This window comes from Vitis riparia, chromosome 14 (assembly GCF_004353265.1).
Source record: "Vitis riparia cultivar Riparia Gloire de Montpellier isolate 1030 chromosome 14, EGFV_Vit.rip_1.0, whole genome shotgun sequence".
NCBI classification, from domain to species: domain Eukaryota; kingdom Viridiplantae; phylum Streptophyta; class Magnoliopsida; order Vitales; family Vitaceae; genus Vitis; species Vitis riparia.
Genome location: NC_048444.1, coordinates 13,563,981 through 13,582,226, shown reverse-complemented (window position 1 = coordinate 13,582,226; position 18,246 = coordinate 13,563,981). Strand labels below are relative to the sequence as shown.

General features: G+C 36.9%; 1 protein-coding gene across 1 annotated transcript in view; it reads right to left on the bottom strand.

Annotated features, from left to right (window-relative positions):
• Nucleotides 1–14,578: 14,578 nt before the first annotated feature.
• LOC117929998 (DNA repair protein RAD4) overlaps nt 14,579–18,246 on the bottom strand; it is a 50,778-nt gene continuing 47,110 nt past the window's right edge. Inside the window, 2 exon segments of the mRNA XM_034850447.1 lie at nt 14,579–15,425; nt 15,960–16,169. Of these exon segments, the coding sequence (XP_034706338.1) occupies nt 15,033–15,425; nt 15,960–16,169 (603 nt within the window). The 3' untranslated portion in view covers nt 14,579–15,032.

The following is an 18,246-nucleotide window of genomic DNA, read 5'->3' as shown; positions in this document are numbered from 1 at the left end:
GCGGTTTGTGAAAAAAACCAAACAAGACAATGACATGATTGATTGGATTGATGTGCTCTATGTCGAAACTGAAATTGAACTGTCAGGACCTATCGAAGTGGGTGTAGTATGTTACCAAAAACCAAACATGACAAGGACATGATAGACCGTATAGGTGCGATTTACACCGAAAACAAAACTGAGTTATTGTTACCGATTAGACCGAGTGTAGTCTATGGCGAAAACCATAAAAGACAACGACGTGATCAAACATACAAGTATAGTCTATGCTAAAAACTATATTGAATTGTTGGGACCATTCAGACTAGGTGTGGTATGTGACAAAAAGCAGACAAGACAATGATGTGAAAGATCTTATAGGTGCGATCTACGTTGAAAAGGAAACTAAACTATCGTGATGGATCAAATTAGTTGTGGGCTGTAACGAAAACTAGACTGGACAATGACGTGACTAATCATAAAAGAGTGGTTTAGGTCGAAATTGAAACTAAACTATCTTTACCGATCAGACCAGGTGCTAATTGTGACCAAAACCAGATAGACATGTCATGACCGATCAGGCCAAGTGCGATCTATGAAGAAAACTAGATAAGAAAACGATGTGACCGATTGTACAAGTGCAGTCTATGTCGAAAAAAAAAAACTGAGATGTCGTCACCAATCTAATGAGAAAAACCCGAATCTCTCAATTTCCCAAGCTCAGATCAGGTTAGGAACATGCATAACTATCCTAGGCCTTTTCTCAATCCTATGCACAATAGAAAAATAACATTTTTAAACTTTAAAAGGATTTAGAAAGTGCTAACGAAAACCATACATCAAATTTAGATGTTCCTGAATCAAATCAATGTGGTGAAGACGAAAAATGAAATCATAGAAGTCTTCTAAACCTAAAGTCTTCCGCCTGATGACTTGAACCTTGATTTAGACACACTTTCGGTAGAGATGGAAGGAAGGGTGGAGGTTATGACTCCTCTCTCTCTATGGAGATTTAAGATGGCTCTTTAGAAAAAACTATGTGAACCTTAACCCGTAAGGGGGTATTTATAGGGTTTTCTATAGGGCTTAAGTGACTTCAGCCCACTAACGACTTAGGTAACTTAATATAACCCAAAATATGTCTTAATTGATTAATTAACCCAATAGGGCCTACTAATTAATCGATTAGCCCAATCTAGAGACCTTGTTCACTTACCCCTATGTAACCTTATGTAATTACCAAAATGGCCTTATGCACAAAAGTGAACTTAGAGCCAATCCAACCCTCACAACCCATGTCAATAAGGTATATGAGCTCAAAGTGGAGAGTGGAGACCATTGGGACCCATAGGAATACTGGCTCCCTCATAATCCAATTCTAAAGTTTATTCAACATCCTACTACAAAGAATCAACTGAACTCCAGTATCCTATGTAAATAACAACGAGACACCAAGTGCTCGGATTCGTGACCTACTATCCATTGTGTTAAGTCTCCCCATGAACTGGTGTCCATAGTTTAACAAGGTGAAAGTTATCAGCCTTACAAGACTACTTCTACCATCATTGAGTTACAAATCCTCTTATCGTGTATTCAATTGACATATCTTAGCTCTCAAAGAGCCTATGTCAAGTTCTACTATGGCCATAGTATGCATGAACACACCTCCTTAGGATCACCTAAGATGATACACTGTCTCAATCCTAAGAGATATCATGGTGCCTTTATTGAGAATACCTATTACTACCGGCTTCCATCAATAATGACCCAATCCATAGGGAATTTATGATCAGGTTACAATCTCACCCGTAGGTCAAAGACACCTCTAACTTCAACACAAACTCAATATTCTCTCAAAGTTGAGTGATAACACAATGAAGTAGCTTGTGGAGTCATGACTACTTGATAACCTTAAGTCATGACTCATCGTAAGTCCTGTCCAATGTGCAACCATACACATTAGTGCACTCACCATGGGAAACCCATCCCAACAGCCAAGACCAACCATCTCTCTAATGAGGAGATGGTGCACTACAACCTCTAATGGGTTGTCTAGGCATATAAACTGACTATGAACAAGTCATCTATTTGCAAGTAACCCATGACTTAGATCTTTTATGCAACTTCTAATGCACCTAAGTCATGTATAATGAAAAAGATGTAGGCAAGAATGCTCATAAAGTATAATACATGGAATAAGAATAGATAAAAGTGAAATTGGAACATCATTAATAAAATAATGAATTCCAAATTTAAAGGTTTTATCCTAACATGATTAGGACGGGTGAGATCAGTGACGAAAACCAAACAGGACAACAATGTGACCGATCCTATAGGTTCGGTTTACATAAAAAATGATACTAAACTATTGGGACTTATCAGACTAGGTGCAGTTTGTGATGAAAACTAGATAAGTCAATGACATGACCGATTGTATAGGTGTGGTCTATGCTAAAACCGAAATTGAATAGTTGGGTCTTATCGAACTAGGTGTGGTACATTACCAAAACTAATCAAAATAATAGCATGATCGACCGTACAAGTGCGGTTAACACCGAAAACAAAATTGAGTTATTGTCACCGATCAAACTAGGTGCGGTCTATGATGAAAACTAGAAAGGACAATGACGTGATCGATCATATAGGTGCAATCTACATCAAAAATGAAATTGAGTTATTGTGACGGATCAGATTGAGTGTGGTCTGTGATGAAAACTAGACAAAATAATGGTGTGACCAATCGTATAGGTCTAGTCTACGTCGAAAACAATAATGAACTGTCGAGACCTATCAGACCGGGTACGGTCTATAGCAAAACCAGATGGGACAACGATGTGACTGATCTTCCATATTCAGTCTATGTTGAAAATAAAACTGAGTTGTTATGACCAATCAAAGTGAGTGCGTCCAGTCATGAAAACTAGACAAGACAAGGATATAATTGATTGTACGAGTGCGGTTTACGTCGAAAACAATACTAAATTATAGGGCCCTATCTGATCATATGGGGTTTATGAAGAAAACCAAAGATGACACTGACATGACTGATTATATAGGTATGGTGTACATCGAAATTGAAACTAAACTATCGGACCTATTGAATCGAGTGTGGTATGTTACCAGAACCAAACAGAAAAAGATTTGACCGATTGTAAAAGTGTGGTTTGCATAAAAAATAAAATAAAATTGAGCTGTCGTGAAAATTGGATCGGGTGTGGTGTATGATGAAATAAGATAGGTGTAGACCCTCAATTTTGTCCCTCGACACTGGCATTTATCCTTTGGGCGTCACTTGCACCCATCGTTCTCATATGGCACCACTAGGGCCCCTTTTGGGCTTAGTCGGTGTCCGAGCCTCGTGTGGGCTTGTCTGTGGTCCATTCTAGTGCGTATGTGGTTCATTTTGGAGGGTCAGTGTGACCATTTTCTTAGTCGTTCACATCACCCTATAGGAAGGAAGTGGGGTCATCCCGATGTTTTAGCTTAGTTGGAGTTTATAGGGGCATGTTGAGGTTCGGAGCACTCGGGCTTGTTTTGATCATATCTCCCTTTTCCGAACTTGGAATTGCGTACCGCTTTTTTTCATGGATTCCTCACTCTTTTAGGAACATTATATCAAATTTTCAAGATTTTTTGCAACCGGTTCGACCGGTTGGTATCCGGTTCAGTCGGTTCATCCGGTTCATCGAGTCAGCCGGTGTAGAACACTGATTTTTGGTAATTATTTTGATCATATCTCCCTTTTCCAAACTCGGAATTGTGTACCGCTTTTTTTCATGGATTTCTCACTCTTCCAGGAACATTCTATCAATTTTTCAAGATTTTTTGCAACCGGTTCGACCGGTTGACATCTGGTTCATCCGGTTCAGCCGGTTCATCGAGTCAGCTGGTGTAAAACACTGATTTTGGTAATTTTGGGACCCAAATCCTACATGGATTAGGCCCATACACTCCAGATCGGTTTTGGGCAATGTTGTGGGCCCATTTTGGGCCTTGGTTTGGGTTCCTTGCAGCCCACCACGGATCCATATGGATTCTTGGTGGTGAAGCAAGCTGAAAACTGAGGGGAGTGAGCTGGCCTCGTAAGTGCAAGAGAAATACTGGGGGGTGTGGTTCCCATGCTGATGGAGGGGATTTCGGTGCTAAAGGGGAAGGAACCCAGGAGGCTCAAATGAGAGAGGGGTATGAGTATAAAGGTGAGAGGATAGGAGAGCAAAGGACCTTTTGGCATTTTTGAGAGATGAGATATTTTGTTGGTGAGAAAAACAAAGGGTGAGGAGCATCTTCTGAGTTGAGAGCGTGGAGGAAGGCTACAACATCTCGGCTTCTGGAAGTCATCATCAGCATACATGGATCATATTTGGCGGAGATTCTGAGGTAAGTATGCTGAATTTTTTTTTACCTACAGGTCATCTTCATCGTCTTCGTATGCTTTTTCTTCTTTCTCATCCTTTTTTATTTCCTTTGATGTGAAGATTGTATTGCTTGGGTGTGGATAATAAAGGCCACACATGTTTGTTGTTGATTGGTTATGAATGGTTGAGGATTACAGTTGAGGATGATTGTTTTCCTAATGTGTCAGAATCATGTTTAGGCTCAAGTTTAATTCATTCATCGTTTTCAATTTTGCACCATGGTTGGTTGACTCTGTCAGTCATGAGGAATACCTGACCTTGCTTTGTTTGGTTCTCACTCATCCAGGCTTGGAATTGCGAACCGTTTCTTTTGTTTGCTTCCTTATTCATTTAGGAACTTTCTGACCAAATTTGGGATTTTTTATCAACCGAATGGACCAATTGGAAACCTGTTCAACCGGTTCAGCACCATAGTTGGCTGACTCTGTCAGTCATGAGGAATACCTGACCTTGCTTTGTTTGGTTCTCACTCATCTGGGCTCGGAATTGAGAACCGTTTCTGTTTTTTTTTGCTTTTATTCATTTAGTAACTTTCTGACCAAATTTGGGATTTTTTATCAACCGGATGGACCAGTTTGAAACCGGTTCAACCGGTTCAGCACCATAGTTGGCTGACTCTGTCAGTCATGAGGAATACCTGACCTTGCTTTGTTTGGTTCTCACTCATCCAGGCTCGGAATTGAGAACCGTTTCTTTTGTTTGCTTCCTTATTCATTTAGGAACTTTTTGACCAAATTTGGGATTTTTTATCAACCGGATGGACCAGTTGGAAACCGGTTCAACCTGTTCAGCACCATAGTTGGCTGACTCTGTCAGTCATGAGGAATACCTGACTTTGCTTTGTTTGGTTCTCACTCATCCGGGCTCAGAATTGAGAACCGTTTCTTTTTTTTATTCCTTATTCATTTAGGAACTTTTTGACCAAATTTGGGATTTTTTATCAACCGGATGGACCAGTTGGAAACCGGTTCAACCGGTTCAGCACCATAGTTGGCTGACTCTGTTAGTCATGAGGAATACCTGACCTTGCTTTGTTTGGTTCTCACTCATCCAGGCTCGGAATCGAGAACCGTTTCTTTTGTTTGCTTCCTTATTCATTTAGGAACTTTATGACCAAATATGGGATTTTTTATCAACCGGCTAAACTAGTTGGGAACCGGTTCAACCAGTTCAGCACAATAGTTGACTGACTCTATCAGTCATGAGGAATACCTGACCTTGTTTTATTTGGTTCTCACTCATCCAGGCTTGGAATTGAGAACCATTTCTTTTGTTTGATTCCTTATTTATTTAGGAGTCTTCTAAAAAATTTGGGAACTTTTTCTCAACAGGTTGTACCAGTTGAGAACTGGTTCAACCTATTCTGCAAGAGGACTTTGGGCAGCCCTCAATTTTGGAATTTTTCGAGCCCTTATCCATTGGGGCTCAAACCCATTTGCTATAGGGAACTTGTGAGCCATCTTGAAGGTTTAAGTCAGTGTTTGATTTCAATTAGTATGGGCAATTTTGAAGTTATGGGTGGTGTGGTCTAGATGAGTCTAGTTCAATTTGTATGACATTTGGGGAGACCCTTACCTCATTTCAACCAGCTATCTTCCTTTTTGGCACAAGCTTTGATGCTTGATTTTGAATACATGTTGCGTGACTGACTCACCCTCTGCTATAGCACATGGCTAGGGACCATAGGTATGCATCGTTGGTTTTGATTGTTGAATCATATGCATGCATGATGCTTAATCCTGAATGTTTGTTATGTGTTTGTCTGTGTTTGGCTGACCTTTTATGCAGCGCATGGCTGGGGACCACAGGTACGCACCCATTTTTTTGGTTGGTTGAATTCATATGCATGCCAAATACCAATTAGGATTGTGTGATTCATGACATCTATTTAACCTAAGGTTTCATCTTTGACCCATATGCTCCCACATACCCAATTCATTAGTAGAGACGGAGTTCCGGGCCTAGAGGGGTGCTACCTCGCATGAGGTACCTTCCCAATGGGTAACCTGATCCCCAGACCCAAAATCTAGTTTTCGCAGACCGTTTTTTTCCATACTAGGGTCATTAGGGGTTTTTGTTCTTACTTAATTTTCCCCATTTTAAAAATAAAAATAAAAAGTAAGTGGCGACTCCATACAACACCGTTCCTCACCGGGGGACGGGTTTTTCAAAACTGGAGAACTTAACTTTTTCATTCCTTCTTTTCTTTTAAAAGCGAGTCGCGCCGGTCCGGTGGATCGGGTGAGGGTCCACAATAGGACAACGATGTGATCGATCTTCCACATGCGGTTTATGCCGAAAATGAGATTGAGTTGTCATGACCAATCGTACCGGGTGCAGTCTATGAAGAAAACCAGACAAGATAATGACCTGATTAATCATATAGGTGTGGTATATGCTAAAAACTATACTAAATTGTCAAGACCTATCGGATCGGGTGTGGTCTATAAAAAAATAAGATAGGATGATAACATGACCAATCATATAGATATGGTTTACGTCGAAAATGAAACTAAGTTATTGTGACCAATCAGACCATGTGCGATCTGTGATGAAAACCAGAAAAGACAACGATGTAACCGATCATACAGGTGCAGTCTACATAAAAAATGAAACTGATCTGTCATGATAAATTAGACCATGTGTGCAGTCTGTAATGAAAACAAGACAGGACAACAACATGACTGATCGCATAGATTTGGTCTATGCCGAAAACGATACTAAACAATTGGGACCAATCTAATTGGGTGCAGTCTATGATGAAACTAAATAGGACAATGATGTTACTGATCTTCCACATACAGTCTACATTAAAAATGAAACTGAGCTGTCATGACTGATCAGACTGGGTGCATTTTGTGACGAAAACCAAATAAGACGACGACGTGATTGATTGTATAGGTGTGGTTTACGCCGAAACCAAAACTAAATTATTGGGACCTATTTGATCATGTGCGTCCTGTGATGAAAACCAGATGGGACAACGACGTGAACGATTGTATAGGTGTGGTCTACTCCAAAATCAAAACTAAACTGTTGAGACCTATCAAATCGGGTGTGTATGTTACCAAAACCAAATAGGACAATGACATGATCGATCGTATAAGTATGGTTTACACCGAAAAAGAAATTGAGTTGTCATAACAGATTAGACCAGGTATTGTCTATGATGTATACCTGATGGGACAACAACTTGACCGAATGTACTAGTTTATCTCCTGCGAGCCTTTGGGAGGTGATTTGAAGGTAGGATTTTCTAGAATTGCCAACACTTGGTAAGCTTTTGGACTCTAAGGAGACATCCATTAGTTATCTCTTGCAAGCTTGAGAAGGGAAATCCAAGGTTAAAAATCACCTTGAATGGAAAATGCTAGGTGAGAGGCATGAGCCATTGCAAGATGAATCAGTGAGAGGGATTTAGTGTTTGAATCCATAAAAGGGAAACATTTGTACCACACCGGTTAGAGAAATAACTATATGTTAATTCTCTAATGCGAGGAAAAGATTCAAGTGACCGGAACTCTGTTTTTGTATTAGGAGTCTGACCCTAGTGATCCTAAAACTCCAAGAAACACTTTTCTTTATTAGTAATCTCAGTTACTATTATTTTTGGTTAGCTTAAAACCAATCCTTTTTCAACCAAAGATTATGTTTTCTTTTTAAGCTAACCTTGAAATGAAAAAACATCAATTCAACTTTAAATTAATGTCAATAGTAAGTTGAAAACCCTTCCCAGTGAACGATCTTAGAGCCACTATGCTATGCTAGCTGAGGCTATCCTAGTACATGGTGATATAGGTTATAAATTTTGTTGATTACTCCTATCTGAGGGCCAAAATCAAGGTACACCAGCTAGGCACGGAATCATATACATCCCAAGGCCATGTCTAAAACTAATAGATATAAAAGAAGTGGGCGTCTCGACATGGGAGGCACTAAAACAGGAGGAGAAAGAAAGTACTCCTTGATCCTTTCAAATGCAAGTTGGCAATCATCATTCCAAACTTTAAGTCGGTTCTTCCTCAATAGATGAAAAATTGGTTCACATATGTCTGTCAATCTAGTTATGAATCGATTGATGTACTGTAACCTGTCTAAAAAACCCCTGATCTCTTTCTCAGTCCTAGGCATAGGCATGTCAAGTATGGCTTTAATTTTATCTGGGTCAACCTCTATGCCTCGGTCACTGACCATATGCCCCAACAATTTCCCAAAAGTCACTCCAAAAGTGCACTTCTTGGGATTTAGCCTCAATCTGAATTTTTGAATCCTCTCAAAGAATCTCTCTAGAGCCGCTAGGTGATCTGCTCTGCCTCAAGATTTCACAATCATATTATCCATATAAACTTCAACATCCTTATGCATCATGTCATGAAATAAAGTAGTAGTAGCCCTCTGATAAGTGGCTTCTGCATTCTTTAACCCAAATGGCATAACCCTATAACAATAGGTACCTCACTCAGTAATAAAGATTGTCTTCTCCATATCCTTTAGAGCCATTAAAATCTAATTATACCCTAAAAACCCATCCATGAAAGACAACATTGAATGGCCTGCAGTGCTATCGACCAATAGATCAATGTGTGGGAGAGGAAAGTCATCTTTAGGGCTAGCTTTATTAAGGTCTCTAAAGTCAACACAAACTTTAACTTTGCCATCCTTTTTGGGAACAGGGACGACGTTAACCAACCACTTTGGATACTCAACCATTAATATAAATCCAACACTGAGTTGTTTCTAAATCTCCTCTTTCACCCGTGGACTCCAACATGGGTGTAGTCACCTCAATTTCTGCTTAACAAGTCTGGCATGTGGCAGGATGGGCAGATGATGTTGAACTATAGAGGGATCAAGGCCTAGCATGTCCTCATATGACCATAAAAAAACATCTAAGTATGACTTGAGTAAATGAATAAGTCTATCCCTTTCATCTGTGGATAGGGGTAAACCAATCTTCAGCTCTCTAGGCTGATCATCTATGCAAAAATCAACAATCTCAACATCCCCTATAGCAGGTGAAACTCTCTCATTTATGGGATCGGAGTTGTGATCAAAAGACTCTCTATCTGAATCGAGTTGTGCAATTTCATCATTTATATCAAATATCTGCGAAGTGGGTGAATAAGGTGTAAGTAACCAAATATCATCACAAGAGATAGAAAAATACTCGTAAATGCTCAAATCTATAACTGAATCATCAAAAACATAGTCAGAGCAAGTGACAAATCCCGATAGAATGTCAAATGAAAGAGGTGGGTCCACAAAGTCAAAAGCTCCCTTAATTGGGCCAACAATGCCCTCATACATATCAATAGTAGGAATAACAAAAGCAAGAAGCTCAGAAGCAGGAACAGTTTAATCCCCCTTAACAATCTCGATGGCAGATACTTCAAAAAACTCTAATGGCGAGAAAGACCCTCCCTAAACTGCATCAAGAAACTAACTGATACCTAACATGTCCATCTCATCACGATACTCATCATGAGGAACTACTCCATCAATCATATCTGAAGCTCAATGACTATCCCATAATCTATAGTCTCACCTTGGTGAAGCACTTAGTCTAAATTAGGCTCTCGAGTGTGTAATTCAAGTTGTTGCTAGAAGCTACACACTTTAAGTGTGCTTCTCTCAAGGTATAATTTGAGTTGGCATTCCCAAAGTGTGAAATTTAGGCTTAGCTCTTCTTAATGCATAAGAAATAGTGCACTCCACTTAAGTGCTCTTTTTGTCCCTGATGCATTGGAAGTGCGCTAAACATGCCTCAATCCTACAAAATTCTCACAAAACACGTTAAATGAAATTTTCTAAGGTATTAACAACAATCTAAACCAAAGCATGTCATAAGTGCCTCAAACACACTAAAATTAGCTCTCAAGGAGCCATCCTAGTATACTATTTTGAGTTCTCATCATGATATTGAGTCAATTTTGTAATTGGATTATGAAGGAGTCAATACTTTCCTATAGGTCCCAATGGTCGCCATTCGAACTCCCATTCCTTAATGACACATTTATTAAGGGGTATTTGAGTTCTTTATGCACATTTGTGTAAGGACATTCTAGTAAATATGAAGGTGTTTTGCAAGTGCTTGTGAATGGTCTCTTTGAATAGGGCTAATTAATTTATTAGAGCCTAATAAGGTTAATGAATCAACTAGGACCCAAGTGGACTAGATTAAGTGACCTAAGTCTAAGATGGACTCAATCACTTAAGCCCATAAGAAGCCTATATAAACTCTCCTTATAGGTTTAGGGTTCACTCTTAATAGTTTAGTCTTCCTATTCACTCTAGAGAGAAAAGAGCCCTAGCCACCATCCTTTTATATGGTTTCCTCCACCGTAAGTTCCTAGATTTAAGGAAGAGAACGATTACGTGGAAGATATCCTAACCTACTGGATCCATATTCATTCTTCACCAATATGAAACAATCTAAGAACATCCAAATCTAAGGTAAAGCACTCTAACCCTCCATATCTAAGGTTTTTATGCTTGTATGCTTCCGCTTGTTAAATCTAGAAAGCCTTAGGAAGTTTTTTCATGCACCTAATCAGTTAAGGGCTAGGAATGGAGTAATTCAAGGATTCTCAACATTCATAAGGGAGTTTTGATAAATACACAAGGTTGCACAAGAGCTTATAAATGGTCTTTCTAATAGAAACATTGGAGTACTCCATTCCTTGACCCTAGATCTCGTATGTGCATGAAATCTCATCCTAGATGTAGAGGAATAATATGGCAATAAAAATCATAACATGTTCTAGATGTAGATGTTAACATTACATACCTGAGATCTAGATTCTCCCAAACCTAATCCAATTGATTAAGGGAACTTTTTGAAGACATGGTTGTTGAAATAAATCTCACGAACCCATTGATCTTCTATTGTGATGATTCTCTCCTTGAATCTCAACACTAAAGGATTGGAATCATTTGGGAAGGTTAATAGCTAGGGTTCTCTCTCTAAATGAACAAAAATGTAAGACCAAAACTTTAACCCCTAAGAAAGGTATTTATAGGCTTTCATTAGCTTAAGTGACTATTGTGAATCTCCTATTAGTTCTTTCCCTGACCCTGGATCTTGTAGGGTACATGCAAACTATCCTAAACTTCTTTAAATCTAATGTAGTAGGAACAAATGGCAATAAAAAAAACCATTATTAACCATAAAGCTAGAAATATAGTACTCATATTTGCAATCTGGATGTTCCCAAATCAAATCTAAGATTATGAAAATGTCGAAAGCACTATAGAACTTGTCTAGTTAAGAGTCTTCCACCTAACCTCTCCTTTCATGGTTTCCAACATAAGAAAAGGGTGGTTTCTTGCTCTTTCCAGAAGGTGGTTAGGGTTCCTCCCTCTTGAAACTAAAAAATGAGCAAGAAAGTTGAAGCCTTAACCCCTAAAAGGGGCTTGATTCACCTAATCCAACCCACTTAGGTCATAATTAATTAATTAGTCCTAATGGACTCCAATTGATTAATTAACTATTTCAAAAATTCAATTCATAAGATTTAGTGCAACCTTGCATTTTTACCAAAACGACTTTATGCACACTTATGAATTATAAATACCTAAAATACCCTCAAAGCGTACCATCATGAAATGGGAGCTCGAGCAAGGACCATTGGGACCCATAGGAAAATACCTGTTCTCTCATAATCCAATTCTAAAGTTGACTCAACACTATAGTAAAGAAAGTCAACCACACTCCAATATCTTATGAAATTACAAGCAAAGCTCAAATTCATAACCTACTATTCATTGTATGTAAACTCCCTATAAACCGATGTTTGTAATCTAATAGAGTAGTGTTATTAAATCGTCAAGATTATCTCTCCAATCCTTGAGTTACAAATCCTACTTATTATATAACCAACTGATATACTTTAGCTCCAAGGAGCATATGTCAAATTCTACTAAAGGAATTACTACAACTACAGATTACATGATCTCAATCCCATGAGAAATCATGTTGCCTTTATTAAGAATACTTGTTGCCACTAGTTTCCATCAATAGTTACCCAATCCGTAGGGATATAAGACCATTTTAGGGTCTTATCCATAGGTCAAAGTCTCCTATTGATTTCAGCATAAACTCAATATTCTTTTAAGGTTGAGAGTTCATGCAATATAGTATCTTGGTGAATCATGACAATTGATAGTCTTACGTCATGATTCCTCATAAGTCATGTCTAATGTGTTTATACACATTAGTGCCCTAACCATGAGTAGAATGACTTGTAAGGAACCTATAACTTATATCTTTTGTGCAACTATTAATGCACCTAAGTCATATATAATGCAAGTGATATGAGTTGAATGATCAAATCAAAGTTCATGCATAAAAAGGATTGCTAGGGGACAACGAAGTATAACTTTATTATATCATGTCTTACTTTTAAAGGCTTAATCCCAATAGTGGCTTGTGCGTGCCTTGGGCTTAAGTCACTTAATCTAACCTAAAAAAAGTCTTAGTTAATTAATAGCAATCGAGCTCCAATTAATCAATTAACCTCATCCAGAAAGATCCTTAACAAGGTCTTATCAAAATATTTACCAAAATACCCCTATGCACATAAGTAACTAAAAACCCATACAACCTTCATAAAATCATGTCATCAAGGAATATGAGCTTAATCAAGGACTACTAGAACCCATATGAAAATACTAACTCCCTTAGAATCTAATTTTGAAGTTGACTCAATAGAGTCAACTGCACTCTAATATCTTATGTATACTACAACAAGACACCAAGTGCTCAAGTCCATGACTTGCTATCCATTGTACACATTCTTCCTATGAACCAGTGTCTATAATCTAACAAGGTGAAAGTTATCAACTTCTCAAGATTAACTCTACTATCCTTGAGTTATAGATCCTCCTATTATGTGACCAACTAACATATCCTAACCTAGAAAAGCACATGTCGATTTCTACCTAAGGAATTACTACGATTACAAATTTCCTTATCACATGTCCTTATGATCACCCAAGGGAACATACTATCTCAACTTTCATGAGATATCATGGTACCTTAATATTAATATTATTCTTAAATAACTTACCCAAAATAATAATAATAATAATAATATAATAATTTTACAAATTATTGTTTCATTCCAATAATTAAAAATATAATTTTTTATATTTTTATTAAATGGATTTCATAAATTCATTACTAGTTTTACAAATAAAATTATTAAGAAAATATATAATTTAAATTTATTTTCAGAATTGTTAAAAAGCAAAATTAAGGCATGTCATAATATATCATGCTTTTAGTATATTTATATTGTGATTACAATACATAAATGTTGTACCTACATTTTGTAACAAATCTTATAGCATTAAAAACGTTGTTTTATTCTACTATTTTAGTAATATCAATGCATTTTTGTCATACCTTTAACTTGGATAGAATATTAGTTTATTAAAAATGTTCATAATAAAATTAATAATACAAAACTAATATCATAAATATTAATGAGGTGTTAAAAATAATTTAATTAGTCTTTATAAAGCATAAAAGGCAATAATAATAATAATAATAATTTTTTAATAAAGTTTACAAGTCTTAAGAATTAAAAAATAAAAATTATCTTTTTTCTTTGTAATAATAATAAAAATCTAATAATATTCTTTTTAGTATCATATTAAAAAAGGTGAAAGACTCAACTTTCTCAATCAAGGACTTAGCAAGAATAGATAACATTCCCTCTTAAAATTGTGCAACATTGGCTTTTTGTTCATATTCCAAGCAATGTTTCAATTGAATTCCGCTAACAAACAAGTATTTTGGAACTTGAATCAGGAGAAAAACATATAACATTTTTTTCTGCGCACCAAGCACATAAAATCAGATGACACATAGTATGTGTTTGGTATATGGGAATGAGAATAAAAATTGAAGAGAAATGGAGGGAATTCATAATTTGATATGTGGGAATAAGAGTGAAAATTGAAGAGGAATGGAGGGAATTCATAATCCCATGAAGAAGGTAAGAATCAAAATTCATGGCGATACATTTTTTTAATTCTTATTTTCTTAAAAACAATCCAAACATATGAATGAATAGAAAATAAAATTCATTCTCATTCTTATTCTCTATTCCATTCCAACATTCTAAATATGACCATAGGGTAAAACACCACAGGGACAGTACAAAAAAACTGGAGGATAGTAAGGCTCAAAAGACGGGGCACCAAAACAATCATATTCATCCAACTGATTTGGTTTTGTTAGGGCCCATGCAATCTATACTGTGATTGTGTCACTTCAACCATTAATCTATCTAACAAAATCCACCCTTTTGCCTCCATTCCAAACAACTAATACACCTGAGAGCATACAAACTCTAATATACCATATCAAGGACAAACAAAAAATGAAAAGAAATTATTATCAGCACATCAATTTTCTTTTTTCGTTCTTGCTCTCCCAACTGAACTCAAGAAGGATTATATACTCAGCTAAGAGAAGATGGCGAAAACAAAAAAACAAAAAAACAAAAAATCAGCTTTCTTCTGTTTTTAACATGGCTGCACTAAGATAATATCATAAGTTCATGCTACCAACTACAGCTCAACCTTGGGCACCATTTTGATTTATAAGCAAACCCGTATTTAGTAAAGGTACTACAACTCCTCCACTTGGATTGAAAATCCACAACCACATCGCTTTGTCCGCACCAAGTTCTCTTCATCAAAACCCTCCTCTGCTATAAATACATGCTCATGGTCTTCTCTGAATACCATGGATGGAGGATCTAATTTAGTATCCTCTACGTACCCTTGCTGGCATTCAAGAAACTGTCTGTCATTGCCACGACCCTCAACCTGCCAAGACGATCTATTATTGACTTTTTTTATGCCATTGGAGGTATCTGATAGCAAACCATTCCCATAAGAGTTGTTTAGCCTTTGGCGGATTACAATAGATGAAAGAAGCTGATACCACCTAGAAACAGCATGTGCTTCAATCCCTCTCTTCTCTTCAGCCTGTCTTCTCTCTTCTTCATCTGCATATACCTAATAAATAATTTTGAATTCAGACACTTTTTTCAGGAATAATTTGATATTTCACTTCATAAAATAAAGGAAAATTCTAGAAGAAATTTGGGTGAAACAAAGGCCACACATCTTAAGAGGACAAAAAGTGGAGGCTTAAGTTTCATCTTGGTATAGTTTGTGTAATTCAGGACACAGAAAATTATGTCAATATATGAAAGAATTCATGACATTCATCAACAGTATCCAAAATCATTGAATATGTGAAATGAAAGTACAGCAAGCTCTACATACTTGATAAGAAAAACAAGGAACAATTCAGATTTATATGCAAGAGAAAAAAAAAAAAGAAGATAAATTTCTTAAAATATTGCTCATTCCAGATCTTAATTTAAAATATATATATATACACATCAATATATATATATATATATATATATATATATATATATATATATATATCAAAAAGTCAAAAATCAAAATTCTCAAGAAACCTAATGCATTCAACAGTTTTGGCATAAGTAATGCACTCGCAAAGTTGCAAATAAATCTTACCTCTAAAATTGTATCCTTGAACTCAGCACATACCACGATACCATCAAATACAGGAATAGATCGACCATTTCTGAATTCAAATCCAACCATAGCAGGGGCAAAATCAATTTCCAGCTTCTTGGCAATGGGAACAACCCTTGGAACCCTCAAGTGCACGGTCCCTGGGGGAAGACACTTTTCTGACCATACATCCACTTGACCCCACTCATTCTAGAAGTCAAATCCAGAGTTCAGCAGTCATAATTTAAGTATGAATATACATAAAGAAACAAACCACATCCAAAGAGAAATGGTTAGTGAAGAATGTATTAAGTGAGCACTCAGAAGTTCCTTCCAGGTATCAGAATATCAGTAAACCAGATAACAAGATGAAGGTATTGAAAGTGAGAATATTCTTTATATAAATTGTTATATATAGATATGATCATAATAAAAATATAAAGTTCCCTCATATATATACATATCTATATGTGTGCCCGTGTGTGTGTGTTTAAGCCTCACATACCAGACAAGCATCATGTTGTCAAAAGTGCATATGGAACCAGATCAACTCCTTAACACAGAGACATTTTTAAACAAAATATCAACTAGCAATGGTAGAAAAATAGCCAAATTACATGCAAGCAATAACAATACCAACAGAACCAGATGTGATAACAAATGAAGAAGTTAAGGTTCACAACTGAGAACAACTTATGATGGTAACCCTGCTAACAAAACTCATTGCACACCTACTATTGGAACAACTCGACATAGTTAGAAAACCATGGAAAAGAAGAACTCAATATAATACATCTAGCCAACCATAAATCCTCCTGTGAATGCATTTCCTACAATGAGATCAGGAAGGTATACTTCTACTACAGAAGCAAGAAAGTTTACAAATGCAAATTCATTGTAGGGATCAACTAGTGTAGATACTCTGAACAGCATAATCATACAACTTCCACTTAGAAGGCTCAAGCAAAAATTCTCCCCTTTCCACCCATGCCATGAGCTTTCTCCAGTCATAAGGAACAACCATTAGCTTCGTATTGAATTCCTTAAGTATTGTACTCCCCATAAGTTTGCTAGAGTTGTCAAATAACCCTAGACGTGCAATTGTGCACACATGATGAGTCATTTACCAACAAGAAGGATTTGACTGATCTCCTCGGTTGCCTCCAGCTAATGGTGGAAGCCCCTTTTTTCCAAGGTTAATAAAAAAAATAATAGGTGATTTCAACAACTGTTATCTTAGGAAACCATGTTAAAAGAAAAAACAGCAAAAATAAATAAAACAATAAATCAAACAAACAAACAACAAGGAAAATAAAACCGTGAAAGGTTTTTTTTGGATGAACTCTTATTTTTTGTTCTATCTTTCAGAACATAGGCTACATTCGTTTAAATAACCAGCATATAGATAATTCCTAGGCTAAAAATAAGGAAACTGAAAAACAAATCTGATTCTAATCCTAATCTGAATAAAACTTTGACTACGTACAAAAAAATGAATTCAAATAATTCCTCAAATCAAGGAACCTATCCATTCTAAAATTTGAGTCCAATTTGAACTAGTCTAACCAAACTAACTTTCCAACACTCCCCCTCAAGTTGGGGCATAGATGTCTATCATACCCAACTTGTCCACTTAATTTTCAAAGTCTTCTCTTGGGATCCCTTTAGTTAAAACATCGGCAATCTGGCTATTGGATGGCACATATGTAATGCATATTTCCCCTTGCTCAATTTTTTACTTGATGAAATGTCGGTCCACCTCAACATGTTTTGTTCGATCGTGGTGGACTGGATTGTGGGAGATGCTTATAGCTGCCTTGTTGTCACAATACATCATAGCTGGGGGATGAATTGTAATCTTTAGTTCTTCTAATACTCTCTTGATCCACAAGACTTCACAAATTCCATGAGCTATCAATCTAAACTCAGCTTCAGCACTACTTCTCGCCACCACATTTTGTTTTTTACTTCTCCATGTGACGAGATTTCCAAACACAAATGTACAATAGCTAGATGTTGACCTCCTATCTTCTATAGACCCCGCCCAATCTGCATCCATGAAGGCCTTTATTTTGAATTGGTCGTGCTGTCCAAAGTGAAGTCCTTTTCTTGGGATTCCTTTGAGATATTGCAGTATTTTATAGATAGCATTCATGTGTGCTTCATATGGAGAATGCATGTACAAACTAACTGTACTTACTACAAAAGCAATATCCGGCCTAGTGTGAGAGAGGTAGATGAGCTTTCCAACCAGTCGTTGATATCTTCCTTTCTCAACTAGATCCCC